General features: G+C 40.5%; 1 protein-coding gene across 4 annotated transcripts in view; it reads left to right on the top strand.

The window, feature by feature from the left end:
* Positions 1-17,749, top strand: part of vps13a (vacuolar protein sorting 13 homolog A) — a 59,868-nt gene that overhangs the window by 6,879 nt on the left and 35,240 nt on the right. For all 4 annotated transcript variants that reach the window (XM_078789503.1, XM_078789504.1, XM_078789505.1 and 1 more), the window contains exons 15-37: positions 108-240; positions 1,433-1,527; positions 2,985-3,127; positions 3,216-3,414; positions 3,497-3,611; positions 3,907-4,043; positions 4,202-4,334; positions 5,919-6,036; positions 6,108-6,243; positions 6,374-6,482; positions 7,630-7,805; positions 9,296-9,452; positions 9,541-9,620; positions 9,697-9,756; positions 9,818-10,010; positions 10,128-10,244; positions 12,408-12,511; positions 12,590-12,757; positions 12,832-13,139; positions 14,763-14,910; positions 16,704-16,866; positions 17,087-17,211; positions 17,301-17,470. In XM_078789503.1, the coding sequence (XP_078645629.1) occupies positions 108-240; positions 1,433-1,527; positions 2,985-3,127; positions 3,216-3,414; positions 3,497-3,611; positions 3,907-4,043; positions 4,202-4,334; positions 5,919-6,036; positions 6,108-6,243; positions 6,374-6,482; positions 7,630-7,805; positions 9,296-9,452; positions 9,541-9,620; positions 9,697-9,756; positions 9,818-10,010; positions 10,128-10,244; positions 12,408-12,511; positions 12,590-12,757; positions 12,832-13,139; positions 14,763-14,910; positions 16,704-16,866; positions 17,087-17,211; positions 17,301-17,470 (3,287 nt within the window). The remainder of the gene's footprint in view (positions 1-107; positions 241-1,432; positions 1,528-2,984; positions 3,128-3,215; positions 3,415-3,496; positions 3,612-3,906; positions 4,044-4,201; positions 4,335-5,918; positions 6,037-6,107; positions 6,244-6,373; positions 6,483-7,629; positions 7,806-9,295; positions 9,453-9,540; positions 9,621-9,696; positions 9,757-9,817; positions 10,011-10,127; positions 10,245-12,407; positions 12,512-12,589; positions 12,758-12,831; positions 13,140-14,762; positions 14,911-16,703; positions 16,867-17,086; positions 17,212-17,300; positions 17,471-17,749) is intronic.

Here is a 17,749-nt window from a genome sequence, read left to right as displayed (position 1 = left end):
TAACGCTGGTGCATCTTCACTGAAACATATGGCTGCATAATAATTGTATTAACTACATGTAGGAGTAGTAGTAGCAGTATTACACAGCACTTCTTATTTCTACACAGGCAAGCAAAGCAGGGCTGCATATTTTTCGGCCGGGCTTGAAAATGGAAGAAGAGGAGTCTCAAGGTTGGATCAGCTGGATGTGGAACTGGGGAGCATCGCCTGAGACCCAAACACCAGAGCCCAAATCTGGAGGTACAGTCGGTTAATGAGCTGGGTGCTGCGCTCTTGATTACATGTTCATTTTTCAGAATGTATCAATATTATGGTATTATGTCACTACCTCACTCAATCACGTTTTTTCACAAACAAATGAAGAATTAATTGCTGTTTTCTGGTAGACCCGAGTTCGATTCCACCCTTTGGCATCTCTGTGTGGAGTTTGCATGTTCTCCCCGTGCATGCGTGGGTTTTCTCTGGGTACTCCGGTTTCCTCCCACATTCCAAAAACATGCTAGGTTAATTGGCGACTCCAAATTGTCCATAGGTATGAATGTGAGTGTGAATGGTTGTTTGTCTATATGTGCCCTGTGATTGGCTGGCCACCAGTCCAGGGTGTACCCCGCCTCTCGCCCAAAGACAGCTGGGATAGGCTCCAGCACCCCCGCGACCATCGTGAAGAAAAAGCGGTACAAAATGAATGAATGAATAAAAATGAACTGAAATACAAATACAAGGCAAAAGAAGCATTCAAATTGTGAATGTAGTATTCTACATTGTCCACTAGGTGTCAGTAATTGTGTGAATGGTTGTCTATATGTGCTGTGATTGGGCAGTCCAGGGTGTCCCTCACCTTTTGCCCAAAGTCAGCTGGGATAGGCTCCAGCATGGCCACGACCCTCGTGAGGATAAGCGGTAGAAAATGAATGAATGAATGGTTGACTATGGCGTATTAGTCAATGTAAAGACGAGACGTTTATGAACTGTCGTCGTTACTGCCCACTCGGTGTCAATAATAACGCTATGCTATACTAGATTTTACTATCAATAGACTTGATTGCCTACATCAGGATTTTATTGTTTTTTAATTGTTGGGTGGGGAAGAAGGACAAAGTAAGAAGCCAAAAGTTACCACTTCCACACAGAATGGAGGATAACTTTTTTTCCCCACTATATCATGTCAGACTCTTCATAGCTGCAAGTCAAGGTACTGTCATGTAAGCTAATGTCTCATGTTATGTAACATTACTGACATCTAGAGACCAGAATGCTACATATGACTTGTCTTTTAATGTTTTATTACTAATAACAGATCATAGTCAAAAGTGATTCAGTACATTTTTGTTGTAGAGTGAGGGAGTGATGTTCAAAAATCAATGTAGCAAGGGGCGACCGTAGCGTATTAATATTAAATAATGTTCTTATTATATTTTCTTTTTCCACATAGCCTTTGATGAGCTGTTAACCGCAGAAGAAAAAGCAAAGCTCTACACTGCCATCGGATACAGCGAGACTGCTGCTAATTCCAATTTCCCAAAGGAAGTGAGTGTCTCTTTCAACACCATCTAAATAGCTTTTTACTGATTGATTCCCTTGCTCATCACCCACATGTTGCACACAATGCCGCCTTTTACTTTTTACCCCTATTTTTGAAAAATGACATTTTTAAATTCATTTTTGCCCTGTTTTCAATGGTAAGCCAAATGGAGCGCTACAGTATATATGTACAGTGGAACCTTGGTCAGTGGCATTGATTCCTTCCGAGGGCCCGACTCTAAATGAGTTGGGAACTGAATCTATTTATTTCATCTTCATCTCTTTCCCGCTTGCCTTTTGCTCAATTTGTGTCACGTCGTGTGTTCCATGGGGATACCAAATATTGTTACACCACTATTACTCATTACTTCCTCAGTGACTACTCTAAATGTATATGCCTTAGTTCCTCAGTAACTATTCTACTCATTAGTTGTTCATTAGTTCCTCAGTAACTATTCTAAATGTATGTGCCTTAGTTCCTCAGTAACTACTCTACTCATCAGTTGTTCATTAGTTCCTCAGTAACTACTCTAAATGTATGGGCCTCAGTTCCTCAGTAACTACTCTACTCATTAGTTGTTCATTACTTCCTCAGTAACTACTCTACTCATTAGTTCTTCATTAGTTCCTCAGTAACTACTCTAAATGTATGTGTCTCAGTTCCTCAGTAACTACTCTACTCATTAGTTGTTCATTAGTTCCTCAGTAACTATTCTAAATGTATGTGCCTTACTTCCTCAATAACTACTCTACTCATTAGTTGTTCATTAGTTCCTCAGTAACTATTCTAAATTAATGGGCCTCAGTTCCTCAGTAACTACTCTACTCATTAGTAGTTCATTACTTCCTCAGTAACTACTCATTAGTTCTTCATTAGTTCCTCAGTAACTACTCTAAATGTATGTACCAGATATTGTTACACCACTATTACCCATTACTTCCTCAGTAACTACTCTAAATGTACTATGTGCCTCAGTTCCTCAGTAACTGCTCTACTCATTAGTTGTTCATTAGTTCCTCAGTAACTACTCTAAATTTTTTGGGCCTCAGTTCCTCATTAACAACTCTACTCATTACTTCTTCAATAGTTCCTCAGTAACTACTCTAAATGTATATACCATAGTTCTTCAGTAACTGCTCTACTCATGAGTTCATCATTAGTTCCTCAATAACTACTCTAAAGTATGTACCTTTGTTCCTCAGTACGCACTCATTAGTTAATCAGTAACTACTCTTAATGTATGCGCCTTAGTTCCTCAATAACTACTCATCAACTTCATGTGCCTAGGTAATGACAAACTCAATGCCATTACTTCATTAGTAACTACTGTATTTTTGTAGACCTTATTGTAAAGTCGGACCATATTTTTTTCTATTTGTTTCCACCATTATTGTTGCGACTTTTCCTGAATGACTTCTTTAACAGCACCTTAATAGTTTTCACGGCCTGTTTCATACTGTAGTTTGAGGACATGAAGGTGAAGTTCCACATGGAAAAGCTGAGCATTTCACTCAAACACAGCAAGGGTAAGGAGGAAATCATCAAGCTGACCGTTGGAGAGCTGAAGTCTGACCTGACACAAAGATCTGGAGCACAAGCCCTCAAGTGTGTCTCATTTGAATTTGAAGAATGTTAAACACTCATGAAACTTTTAAAAGCAGCGTGCCGATACATCTTTTCTCCTTTTCACCAGATTCACAGCCCAGGTCAGTTTGTTCGAGGTCACCGGTCTCGCTGTCGACCGGCCCGCCCCCACCCTCCTGTCGCCATCGGCGGCAACGGGATCAGGGAGGCCGCTGCTCAACATTTTATTTGAGACCAACCCTCTGGATGAAAGCGCCAACCAGCGCCTCTACGCCGAATCGCAACCGCTGGAAATAATCTACGACGCCGTGAGTGCCGTCCGCAGACCGCTCGTCCTTTCCTATATGTTGCGTAAAAGAACTTACATGAATGTATTTCCTGTGTGTGCAGAAAACAGTAAACGCCATGGCGGCGTTCTTTATGCCTCCCGATAACCTTCAGCTGGACGAGCTCACCAACGCCACGCTGATAAAACTGGAGCAGTTCCGAGACCGCACAGCCACTGGTTAGTTAGTGCAAAAGCTCCATTGCGTTTCAGCGGGATCGGAGCCACAAAAGTGTTGCACATGTCTTTGTCCTGGCTGCTCAGTGCATAATTTGTCATTATTTGCAACTCATTCACCACAAATCTATAAATTTTATAAAAATATATTTAAAAAAAATATTAAAAAAATATTTAAAAAATATAAAAATATATTAAAAATATATTGAAAATATATAAAAAAAAAATATATAAAAAATAAAATAAATAAAAAATAAAAAAATATATAAAAATCTTTATCCCTTCTGTTTCCCTTTAGGTCTAATGTATGTGATAGAGACGCAAAAGGTTCTGGACCTCAGAGTGAACCTGATGGCTTCTTACATTATCATCCCAGAGACTGGATTCTACAGTGGCACTCAGAACATCATGCTGCTTGATCTTGGACACTTACAGGTAAAAGCAGTGGGCAAAGACGCAGCAAGTAGAGCCAAAATTAGGAACGGTTTGGGCTTTCCTGTTGTGACAACATTCATCAAGATTGTGGTTTTACTGAAGGAAATGACAACAGCAAAACGTTGGCTCTATAAGTAATTATGTTTTTGTTTTTGTAGATGTCCAGTCAGAGCAAGAAGCATCTGCCCCAGCTTGTGGTGGGCTCCAGCAGAATTGAAGACATCATGTTGAGAGCCTACGACAGCTTTGACATCCAACTCAACAGCCTTCAGTTCCTGTATAGCAAAGCAGGTGCATGCACAACATTGCACAGCATAGCACTAGCATAGCACAAGATTCCTTATTTATTCATTCATTCATTCATTTTCTACCGCTTTTTCCTCACGAGGGTCGCGGGGGGTGCTGGAGCCTATCTCAGCTGTCTTCGGGCGAGAGGCGGGGTACACCCTGGACTGGTCGCCAGCCAATCACAGGGCACATATAGACAAACAACCATTCACACTCACATTCATACCTATGGACAATTTGGAGTTGCTAATTAACCTAGCATGTTTTTGGAATGTGGGAGGAAACCGGAGTACCCGGAGAAAACCCACACATGCACGGGGAGAACATGCAAACTCCACACAGAGATGGCCGAGGGTGGAATCGAACCCTGTGAGGTCCGCTGTGAGGTCCGCGCGCTAACCACGAGATGTCTTCCTTATTTATGAATCAAATATTTATGTAGTTAGAGCATAGAAAACTTGTTGACAACCTTCTAGACAGGGTTTTTAATATTATTAGAGCTCTCTAGACATGAAATAACACCCCTATTAGGGTGCATCAAAAAACACAATTATTGAATTTTGATATGGCTGGGTACTAAAAGTGTTCCAATATATGTAGAAAAAACACATACAAAATATTTTTCCAATATATGATTATTTAGTGGTGCCACCATACATCTGTTTTTGTGGAATAAAGTGGTGAACAGTGCTCAATGGTCGCCATGAATTGTTATTTAAGTATGTTACTATTGCCCCTTGTGTTTACAATAAAATACAAATAAAATAAAAAACAAAGTGTTTAAACTTTATATGTATGTCAAATATCATTTCATTTCATTTGTCCTATTGACAAAATGAATGGAGAATCTTGAAAGTTGAATTCTGAGAAATACCCAAAGAGAAAACAAATATATTTACTTTAATAATTCTATAAAAATGATGTTGTATAGAAGTTCATTGTACTCAACATTTCCAGTTCAACTTTTTGGCAACTAGACTAGAAATTGCACATTTTCCGAAATTTTACAAAAGTTTATGTGTGAGGTGGCACCCCTAAATCTCAATGGATTTCCTCAAAACTTTGCAGAAGACATTTTTATGTTCATTAGAAAAAAATGAAATTCCAGCCAAATTGATATTATGAAATTAAAATTTCCCATTCAAATTTGATGCACCCTAACCCCTATGTTACCCAATATAGTAGCTATATTAAGCCATTTAACATATAAATAAGACTCGTCTTTGTGTGTCTTTCAATAAATGCCTTCTAGAGTTGTGGACAGGAAGTGATGTCGGGGATTCAGAGTTGAGTTTTAGCTGGAGCACGGCCACTACAGTTGCCCGTTTTTTGTTATTGTGATGATGATAATGATAATTGTTATTGTGCATGTTGTGAGAATTCAAACCTGCAATAATTGTTGTTGATAATGAAGTCTGGTGTGTGTTACTAGTGACACCTAGTGGTCAGTGTAGACTGCAGTTCATCATGTTTATATTTAAAAATGCCCAATATCGTCCAAGGAAATGTGAAATGTGCTTAATATGCATGTTTTTGACTAAATAGGATGTATTTAACCATTTCCTTATTTTGTTTTTTTTGTACTAGACGGCAATTGGAGAATGGCTCGTGAGCAGAAGCAGTCGCCACTCCACATCCTGGAGCCGGTGGATTTAAAAGTGGTGTTCAGCAGGGCCATGGTCGTCACAGACTCACGCATGTCAAAGTAAGTGTGAGCGTGGAAAAGAAAAAAAAAAAAATTCCCAAGACTGAGCTTCCCGCATTTGCTCGTTGCAGATATAAGATGTCTGGAGAACTCCCCCTGCTTTCTCTTCGCATCTCAGACATTAAACTTCGCAATGTCCTGGAGCTGATCGAAAGTATCCCACTGCCGGAGCAGAAACCTGCTGCACGAAACGCAACAAAGGATAAGGTATCTAGATTAATCCTGGTTAATCCACAGTTATTTTGCGGCAAAATTTGTGTGGTGTACTTAATGATACTTCTACTGAGATACTTAATGATCTCAGTTATCGTCTGCTCGCATGTTGTGTCCTCCTTAGGCCAAGCCGTACACACCACAGTTGGCCTCCAGGAGACATCCGACCTTACCTGAACAACATTCCTCTCTCCTGTTCGAGTCGTGCGAGACCATCAGCATTTCTTCACTGGGTGAGCATCATATGTTTGTCTACTGCAGTGATTTTCAACCACTGTGCCGCGGCACACTAGTGTACCTTGAGAAACCGTCAGGTGTGCCATGAGGAATTATCCAACATCACTTTTTATAATTAACATTTATTAATCAGCAAATATTATGTCAATAGCCATTATGTCAATAGTATACATGGACCCAAATATTCCAATTGCATTTGGTTTATTTGCTCAAACGGAAAGAATTGAACAGGGATGGAATATTCCTTTAACCAATCCGATTGAGGTATCAGGGTGCGTTCTTCTTTATGGTGTTTTTCTTCTTCTGTTGTTTATTGGCGGTTGGCAAGCAGCTTTTGTGTGCATTAGCGCCATCTGTGGAACAGAATCTAAACCCTTCTATACGCCATTCACAAGTGCAGTTTTATTAAAAAAGAAAATATATATCTATATAAAACATGTTTTGAGTTTAATTATAAAATATTAGCAAGATTGAATTTGATCTTTTCCTGTTTAAATTTATCCCGGGTGCGTTCTTTCAGCGCATGCTCAGATATGACGTAACACGCAGATCCAGACGTTCTTCACTTTTAAAAATGGAGGCCAGCAATCGGCACTGGACTAAGCAAAGTTTGTTTTGGATTCAAACTAAATTTCAAGACTGGACAGACGAAAAACTGTCAATACGGAGTTATTCCAACAAGTGAAAGAATAACTCGCCGAAGTTGGTATCATGTGATGTTGATGTTTACGTTTTACTGGGCATGCCCTATTGACTATTCTGTTTGATTTTCACGGCGCATGTAGACAAGAGATTGGAATATTCCTTTCTATGGATACCATTGTTTCCCGAAAGGTCATTCGGAAAGAGAAAAAGTGGTCATGTAAAAACGTGGCTACTGTGGAGTGTCTGTGGTGTAAAGACTGGCAGAGCAATGTAATATTGGTCCGTGTGGCAACACCTACTTTGTTCCTCCGATAGATTTATTGATGCACATTTGAGGTCGTGGTGACATTTTGTAACATTTTTGGTTAGTGGTGTGCCACAAGATTTTTCCAATGTAAAAAAACGTGCCGTGGCTCAAAAAAGGTTGAAAATCACTGGTCTACTGGACATCCTCTGTCCTCTCATCCACACACACGATAACTCGTTTTGTCTCCTCAGGGTCTGAAGAGGACTTGTTCTATGATGCCCCCAGCTCTCCCATCACGGGGCAGCAGTTCTTTCCCGACAGTCCCATGCCTCTACGCTACGGCGACCTCCACAGAAAAAAGAGTCTGGCACAGGAAGAGCGGCAGAAGAACATGACCAACTTCGCCCTGACGTTTGAAATCAGCGAGGTGAGCGGAAATGTTGACAGACATACTTTGTGGTTTCCACGTATTAATACTTAATGTCTTCATGTTGAATATCCTCGGTGCTTAAGCAGCTCATTAATAATTCATGGTCATTTTTGAGCAAGTGCATCAGTATGTTCTGTATGTTCACATTTTACACATTGTACACATTATCCAATCGATGTTTGCATTTAGAAAATATTTTGCTCATAACAACTATGACAAACAGAAATTTCAGACTCTACGTATAGTCATTCGTATCTTTCTGAGGTGGCATCACAAAAACAATAAATGCCCCCAAAAAAAAGAACAATGGTGGAAGAAAAGCTTTGAATCAATCATTCGAAATACTGTTTGTTTTTGTTGGCATTGGGGCACATTCTAGAAATAGAATTCGAACAAGAAAATGTACAAAAACAACAGCAGCAAAAATGAAAACATCCACAGCAATTTTACAAGAATAAAGTCAAAATATTAAGAGAAAAAAGGTGTAATACAGGGGTGGGCAAATATTTTGACTGGTGGGCCGCATTGAGTTAACAAAATTGTCCGGGGGGGCCATAACATATATTTAACATACACACTATTTTATACTTACAATTTTTCTAGATTTTTTTGGTCGAATTTTATCTGTAAAACTTTTTCAGGAGCACTTTAAACATCAGTCATTTAATATATCATACATTTATTTATATATATATATTGTTTAATATATATTTTTTTTCTTGTTATTTATTTTCATTTAATTTGTAATTTTTTTGTTTTTTTTTACTAAATAAGACGTCCGACTTGCAAGTTATGTTGCGAGATTGTATGTTAAAATTTGAAATACTTAAAAAGCAACAGGCGGGCCGGATTCAATCGCTTAGTGGGCCGCATGTGGCCCCCGGGCCGTAGTTTGCCCACCCCTGGTGTAATATTATGAGTAAAAATAACATAATTTTAGTAGCATAAACTTGTAATATTGAAGAAAAATATCATAAAAGGAGAAAAACAAAACAATGAATATTTTGTAATTTGTGAAGCAATTCACAATTTTGAGAGTAATGTCAAAATATTATGGGAATAATGTTACAATTACAGGAAGAGAATTTATAAAAGTTGAAACAGTAGGAAATTGAAAAAAAAACCTGCTATATTTTTTGCCAGTGTAATATAATATTAATAATTGAAATCTTTTTATAGCTTTGAAACCTATAGACAACCTTGTAAATGTGTTTTTTTTACCATTATTAGAGACAGGTAGACATGAAATAACACCCCTATAGTCACCTTTACGCTCATATTACCCAGTAGACATTACCGATACTAATTTTGTTCATTTAGCCATCAGGAAAAAAGCAGAAAGAAACCAAAAATGCTTGGAAATGCTAAATTAATTGCCTTTTTTTTTTACTAGTATGTGACCATATTCAACCACACAACACAATATTTAATATAAGTATTTACTTTGTCTTCACTTTTGCTTACATCAATGGTATTTTTTTTGGTAGTTTTCTATCCAGTTGTGTCGCTTGTCTGGGCTGGACGAGATCACGGTGCTCCACTTGGACGTGGAGGGTCTGGGCACCGAGCTGAAAGTGCGAACCTTTGACATGACGTCCTTCACTTACCTCAAGGAGATCTGCCTGAAATGTCCGGAGTACATGGGTAGGTATTTGGTGGTTTGTTTGTTTGTGTGATAAAAAAGCTTCTTGATCGCAGTTTTACCTTGCATGTTCCATGTCTTCTGGTGTAGATTCTGAACAAAGGGCGGTCCAGCTGCTCACTACTTTGGACAACACAGAGGTTGACATGCTGACCCTGGAGTATATTAAAGTACATATTCCATTTGTTCCAGATACAATGTGGTTGTTTAGAAATAGCCCTTCATGCTAACCGATTGTTTTCTTAGGCTGACAAGACTGGTCCCGAGTTCAAGTCCTTACACAACAACACAGAGCAGCTCCTCAAGGTGAGGCCATTTGTGACTCAGCTTTATTTTTGACAAACGCTTACATTCCATGCACCTTCAGGTGACCTTCTCATCCTTGGATGTTCATCTCCACACGGAAGTGCTCCTCAACACTATGAACTTCCTCAACAACTTAGTCCCCCCGTCCACTAAGAAGGAGGAAAAGCAGGAAGAGCTCCCCACCATCCAGGACAATGACATTGAGGAGCATGAGGATGAGAAGAAGGAGGGATCTGCTGTCTCCAAGAGAAAAAGTATTATGTCCATATACTTCTCTTAAACATTTCCATAATAATATTAATCATCAGTAATATAATAATCAGCTTTACAGTCTTGTTTTTAAGAACCTTTTGTTGTTTTTGCTCTCCTAGCAACGAAGAATCCAAAGACTGCAGCCATAACCAATCTGCACGTCAGAGCTGATCTCCGTAGTTTGAAGGTTTTCATTCGAGGAGAGAAAGCCAGGATCTCCGAGATCTGCATTGAAGGTATTAAAGTAGTCCCTAGCCTCTTCGCACCTTCACCTTATCGCAGGTTTTCCAAAATTATTGCTGTTTCGCGGTCAACTCGGGCTTATTATTAGTACAAAATAATAATAAGATTTAACCAAATTTTAGCATGGTGGTCTAGTGGTTAGCGCGCAGACCTCACAGCTAGGAGACCACGGTTCAATTCCACCCTCGGCCGTCTCTGTGTGGAGTTCTCCCCGTGCATGCGTGGGTTTTCTCCGGGTACTCCGGTTTCCTCCCACATTCCAAAAACATGCTAGGTTAATTGGCGACTCCAAATTGTAAAAAAAGGTATGAATGTGAGTGTGAATGGTTGTTTGTCTATATGTGCCCTGTGATTGGCTGGCGACCAGTCCAGGGTGTACCCCGCCTCTCGCCCGAAGACAGCTGGGATAGGCTCCAGCACCCCCTGCGACCCTCGTGAGGAAAAGCAGTAGAAAATGAATGAATGAATGAACCAAATCTTATGTATTCCTTGCCTAAATATTGCATTTTCAAAAATAAAAATGAATTAATTAACGAAACTACAAATACAAATATAAGGCCTTGAGAAGACGCATCCAGAAAACAACAAGCAACATGTCAGCCTATGCCTTATCTCTAATATGTCTTATTAGCGCGCAAACCACACCCAAGTTTGATTCCACCCTCGGGCATCTCTGTGTGGAGTTTGCATGTTCTCCCTGTGCGTGCGTGAGTTTTCTCCGGGTACTATTGTTTCCCCCACATTCCAAAAACATGCATATTATGTTAACAATCTGTGTAAGAGTGATATAGGGGTGTTATTTTATATATAGAGGGCTCTAATGTTAAACAATGTATTTAAAAGGTTGTAAACATGTTTTCTATGCTATGAAAATATTGCATTTATGAATAAGGAATCCACTTCTGATGGTCAGGTCCGTAAATAATTAACCGCGATAAACTAGGGAGTACTTTATTTTAAATAACCAGTAGTACTGGGGTTGTGAACTATAAACCGTTATGACTGGATATCCGAAAGGCTGCATCGTGGATCGATAAGAATCAGTCGCAAATCTTTACATTTATTGATTTGTAGAGACAAGCGCCGGCTATTGCAAGACTAGCAACCGGCTGACAGTACTACGCTGTCCCTGGGAAAGATTGTCAACACATCGATAAAACATACGGACATTACAGCGATCTAATGGATCTTATTTATTATGTATTGTGTAAAACCTAAGACAGGAACAACATCAAATTGAAAATACAAAGTGAGAGGTGCACTGAACATATTTACATTAGCACTCATTAAAGTCATCTAAACTTTATGCATTCCCCCATATTATCACATACTACAGTATTAATTGTCCCTGTACCCTAGAAACCGCCCATGAATGATACGGGAAAAAGGCCGAAATGATACTGTGTCAAAGACCAGGGCAGTGATACTGATAAAATATAGAGTTTAACCATGTCCAGTATCAGCCCCCGTAGCTGTCCACTCAGAGCGCGCTGCTCTGGTATCGTGCCCGTGAAACAACCAATCAGAGAACAGCGCACGAGCGTGAACACACAGCGTTTGTTTTGCTGCCGTCTGAACAGAATATTAGAAATGGAACGTTTTATCACCATTAATGAGGAGCACAGACATTGTTAAGATAAGACTGTTGATAAAATATTATTGTTGAAATATTTTTGCAATTATTGTGTTTACACTGTTTAGATATAATACATGTAATAAACTGAACATTTTCTGGAAACAAAATGGTCTTTTGATTAAATAGTACGTGATAATAAGCTCATGATTAAATAGTATGTGATAATAAGATCATCACATGGTTTGTCTGGTATCAGGCCAATTAAAGTTCCATTAATCAAGTTTGGGTTTTTTGGTGACTGGAGAAGCACTAGGCACTAAGCACTCGAGTACTGTTCTCTGATTGGTTGTTTCACGGGCACGATACCAGAGCAGCGCGCTCTGAGTGGACAGCTACGGGGGCTGATACTGGACATGGTTAAACTCTATATTTTATCAGTATCACTGCCCTGGGCTTTGACACAGTATCATTTCGGCCTTTTTCCCGTATCATTCATGGGCGGTTTCTAGGGTACAGGGACAATTAATACTGTAGTATGTGATAAGTTCGTATGTCTCATGGTCTTTTTCCAACTGTCCAGGTCTTGTTTCTGAGGTTCTAATGAGGAAGAAAGATACGAAGATCGTGGCCAACCTGAAGAACATTACGATCTTTGACTGTGATGAAAATGCTCTATATAAGAAGGTACGACCAAAACCACAATTGAATATAACCACAAGTAGAGTATATATTCTTGTTGACATTTTCTGGTTATGTTCCAAGGCTGTGTCCATAGCAGACAGGGAGGTGTTTTCCTTCCAGATGGTCAACTATACAAGTGCAACAGAGGGGAATGCCTACATGGACATGTCTCAAGTTGACACCTCCATCACGCTGACTGTGGGGTGCATCAAGGTCATCTTTCTCAACAAGTTTCTCTCCTCCATACTGGTGAGATTGAAGAACTCAATTGAAGTTTTTGTTAAGTCTGCGGTAACTTAAACTTTGACTCGTTTCTTGTGCAGGCGTTCATAAACAACTTCCAGGAGGCTAAAGAGGCCGTGGCCGAGGCGACCCACCAAGCGGCTGAGAAGGCGGCATCGGGTGTAAAGGAGCTGTCAGGGCGGAGCACGAGGATCTCTCTCAACGTTCGCTTGAATGCGCCTATCATCTTCCTCCCCCAGTCCTCCTCGTCCAACAACGTCCTTGTGGCCGACCTGGGCGTCCTGTCTGTGAAGAACCACTTTGCCATGCAGCCTTATAAAAGTAAAGTCAATGTCCCGCCTGTGGTGGACATCATTGAAGTCAAGCTGACTGATCTCAAGATTTACAGGTTAGGCAACCTTTTTTTTTCGGCTTTGCAAAGACAAAATGATTGTGATTTGTGCTGTGTGTGCATTCGAAAATGATTAGGGACGCTCCGATCGATCAGAATCTGACAAAGCACGTGAATATGCAGATAGATGCCAATCAGCACCGATCACCTCTGGCTCGTGCTATTGCATCGTGCTATTGCATCGTGCTATTGCATCGTGCTATTGCATCGTGCTATTGCATCGTGCTATTGCATCGTGCTATTGCATCGTGCTATTGCATCGTGCTATTGCATCGTGCTATTGCATCGTGCTATTGCATCGTGCTATTGCATCGTGCTATTGCATCGTGCTATTGCATCGTGCTATTGCATCGTGCTATTGCATCGTGCTATTGCATCGTGCTATTGCATCGTGCTATTGCATCGTGCTATTGCATCGTGCTATTGCATCGTGCTATTGCATCGTGCTATTGCATCGTGCTATTGCATCGTGCTATTGCATCGTGCTATTGCATCGTGCTATTGCATCGTGCTATTGCATCGTGCTATTGCATCGTGCTATTGCATCGTGCTGTTGCATCGTGCTATTGCATCGTGCTATTGCATCGTGCTATTGCATCGTGCTATTGCATCGTGCTATTGCATCGTGCTATTGCATCGTGCTATTGCATCGTGCTATTGCATCGTGCTATTGCATCGTGCATCGAGTGTCTCCCACCTGCTTTCCTTCACACTGCACAGGCGTGGCACATTCAAAACAATCGTGGAACCTCCCCGTCGTTTGTGAGAGTGATATCAATTTTGCCAAATGTATCTCTCAGGATGTTAAAAAGCTTATATGGCGTTTGAAGAAAACATTTGACTGAGTATGGTGAGTTGTCTAGGCTCACGATGTTATTATCAGTCAAACGCCAGCTAATGTTGCCAACACTTGACTGTATGAGCATGAGCGGCAATATTTGAGAAGCACTGGTACAAATGAAGGTGATTTTATGGTTCCTTTTTTAATATCATTTAGCTGATAGAAGGGGTGCAACCAGGAATTCTGGGACCCATGAAAAAAAAAGGGTGAGGAGCTCAGCCATCCGGGAGGCACTCAGAGTAGAGCCGCTTCTACATCGAGAGGAGTCAGTTGAGGTGGCTCGGGCATCTAGTCCGGATGCCTCCCGGACGCCTCCCTGATGAGGTGTTCCGGGCATGCCCAGCCGGGAAAAGGCCCCGGGGCAGACCTAGGATATGCTGGAGGGACTATGTCTCACAGCTGGAGCTGGAGCTGGAGGAGGTGGCCGGGGACCGGGAAGTCTGGGCTTCCCTACTAAGACTGCTGCCCCCGCGACCCGGACCCGGATAAGCGGAGGAAAATGGATGGATGGATGAAAAAGAAACATCACATTACATTTTGTTGTTCAATAATTACCCATCTTTTGGGCCCCCGGCAGTCAGGGGACATTGGAATTGTCCAAACATTTCCCCCTTACACACCCGCCCCAGGCTAATACCACTTATTATAAATACATTTTAAAAACGTACATTTAATCGATGTGATTGGCATCTGTATCGATTTCACACATGAATGATTGGTAACGGAATCTGCAGCATCAAACCCTAATCGGAGCTGATGTGCTCGTGCTGTACATACAGATCCACATTCCTAAATGGAGACTTCCAGGGTGAAAGCCAGTTGTTGAAGCCAGTCTCCCTGAGCCTGAAAATTCAGAGAAATCTTTCTTCCAACTGGTACAACAAGATCCCCGACATCGCCATCGCAGCTCACCTTATGCCCTTGAATGTAAGTGATACTACGCGCATGGCTTTTTTTTTTTTTTGGTCATTTCAATTTTTCTGGGACATTTTTTTTTGTCAAATACAAACGCAAAACAAGTATTTCAATTTCAGTCTTTCTGTTGCTGATTGGGTGTAAATATTGTCCATGTCATCCATTGGGATGTGATGCATCAGCTTTACCTTTTATGATTTAATCTGCCATCGCAGTCCATTGATAGTGTAGGGGTGTCCTCCTTTCCCCATTTCCTCATTATGGCATTTTTATCATACTGTATGGGGTGTCCTCCTTTCCGCATTTTGGCTTTTTTATTTGCCGCAGATACCTATCATTTGCTTGTATAGTCTCTTCTCATACAGTAGGTTACCCCAGATATAGAACAGTGCAAGAGTCAGGGATATTATATTCTAGTATTTCCATTAACATTCTCTTGTCACATTTCCAAAAAATAAATGGGGAAAAAAGTGCTATATATATATATATATATAAACCGTCCCATCTCACATTTGACACATGTAATTTGTTCCGTTTGTGTAGCTCATAATCTCCAATACCACTTTGCGCGTTCCTGTTTTGATTTGCAATATAATTTGGTTTACAGCAACATACGCAATATCTCAATTGAGCCTTGTGATGATAATGGTAATGGTAATGGTTTAATTTCATTTGAACATGCATCAGGTTCCAATTGAGTGCATCCCATAATCAGTTCCCAGTTCCACATGTCCAAAAGGAGTAGGAAGAAGCAAAGCCTATTAAATCCTACCCCTCCATCTGGTACTTTTACAATCAGTAACTGTTACATTTGTTCACGTCCTGCTTTCCTAACACAGTTTATGTTTTTTTTTTGTTTTTTTGTTTTTTCACGTACGGAAGTATGAGGTGATATGACCATACAATGACATAATCGGTACCATAGTACAGTGATTTTCAACCACTGTGCCGCGGCACACTAGTGTACCTTGAGAAACCGTCAGGTGTGCCGTGAGGAATTATCCAATATCACTTTTTATAATTAACATTTATTAATCATCATTTGCAAATATTATGTCAATAGTGTACATGGACCCAAATATTCCAATTGCATTTGATTTATTTGCTCAAACGGAAAGAATTGAACGGGTGCGTTCTTTCATGCTCAGATAAGACATAATAACACGCAGATCCAGACGTTCTTCAGTTTTAAAAATGGAGGCCAGCAATCGGCACTGGACTAAGCAAAGTTTGTTTTTGATTCAAACTAAACTTCAAGACTGGACAGACGAAAAACTGTCAATACGGAGTTATTCCAACAAGTGAAAGAAAAACTTGGGGAAGTCGGTATCACGTGATGTTGATGTTTATGTTTTACTGGGCATGCCCTATTGACTATTCTGTTTGATTTTCACGGTGCATGTAGACAAGAGATTGGAATATTCCTCTCTATGGATACCATTGTTTCCCGAAAGGTCATTCGGAAAGAGAAAAAGTGGTCATGTAAAAACGTGGCTACTGTGGAGTGTCTGTGGTGTAAAGACTGGCAGAGCAATGTAATATTGGTCCGTGTGGCAACACCTACCTTGTTCCTCCGATAGACTTATTGATGCACGTGTGAGGTCGTGGTGACATTTTGTAACATTTTTGATTAGTGGTGTGCCACAAGATTTTTCCAATGTAAAACACGTGCCGTGGCTCAAAAAAGGTTGAAAATCACTGCCATAGTAACTGTCTTCTGTAATCTTTCAGATCTGAGAGTCCCATCCCTTCCTCCTCGTGCATGACTTATACTTTTCCATCTTCTCTTTGTCTTCTCCCAACAGTTGAATCTCAGCCAGGGTGACATGACAGTTACCCTGAGGACTCTCTGTGAAAATCTCACGGAGAAGTCTGACATTGCTTCCCCCGCATCGCCACCTGCTCCTGCTGACGACATCGGACCCAACAAGCCCAACAACACTTCAGGAAACACCGGAGGAGCCAGTAGTAAGTCGAGGCCTAATACTGTATATGACCAAGACCAGCTAAAAGGTAGTACTTTACGAAAAGCACTTTTTTACTGCCTAAATTCCAGTATCAAGACTAGATTTTTCAAATTGGTGATAAATATTTGAATACTGGACCTTTTTAGCAGATAGATTTGTTTAGCCGCTAAGTATGAAAGTCAAACAACAATAAACATTTTGTGCCGATGTTGTGATGTCAGGCAACAAAGTGGTGACTGCAGCTGTGGTGGAAGGTCCCAAAAACGTCAGGCTGAAGACCACCATGAAATTCGACTTCAAGTTTGACTCCATGTCTCTGGTCTTGTACCAGCCCAACGGCAACCAGGTAATCCGGTTCAGTTAGAAAACACTATCCAACACAATGTGTCAGCACCTAAATGGCATTGCAAAAAGAGTCATGTTCATGTTCTTTAGATTCAGTTTTTGGACCCACATGATGATCAGCTAAAGCTGGGCGAGTTCACCCTGGGCACCATCTCTACCTCCGTCACCATGTTCTCTGACAGCGCCATGAAGGCCTCGGTCCGACTTTCTACCTGCCTTCTAGATGACAAGAGGCCACACAGCAACACAGTCTGCTCAAGGTGCTACACATGCGCCAGTATATCACTACACCAGGGGTCTCAAACTCAATTGACCTGGGGGCCACTGGAGCTAGGGTCTGGGCAAGGCTGGGCAGCATCAGGTTTTCCAAAAAAAAACAAAAAACGCATTTATTAAAAACAGAAAAATATACAAACTTTTTCAGTGCTTTGGTTCCAATTTTCTACAAGAAAAGCTCTGATAAAAAATTCCACTGTTCTCAAATATCTTAATTTTTATTATTAATTTTTGCACAAAATATGATGAAAAATAAATAAACA

The sequence above is a fragment of the Doryrhamphus excisus genome, linkage group LG3 (genome assembly GCF_037039965.1).
Source record: "Doryrhamphus excisus strain RoL-2023G ecotype Guam linkage group LG3, RoL_Dexc_Guam_v1.1, whole genome shotgun sequence".
Taxonomy (NCBI): domain Eukaryota; kingdom Metazoa; phylum Chordata; class Actinopteri; order Syngnathiformes; family Syngnathidae; genus Doryrhamphus; species Doryrhamphus excisus.
Note: the sequence above shows the minus strand (reverse complement) of the source record. Positions and strands in the feature narration are given on the sequence as shown.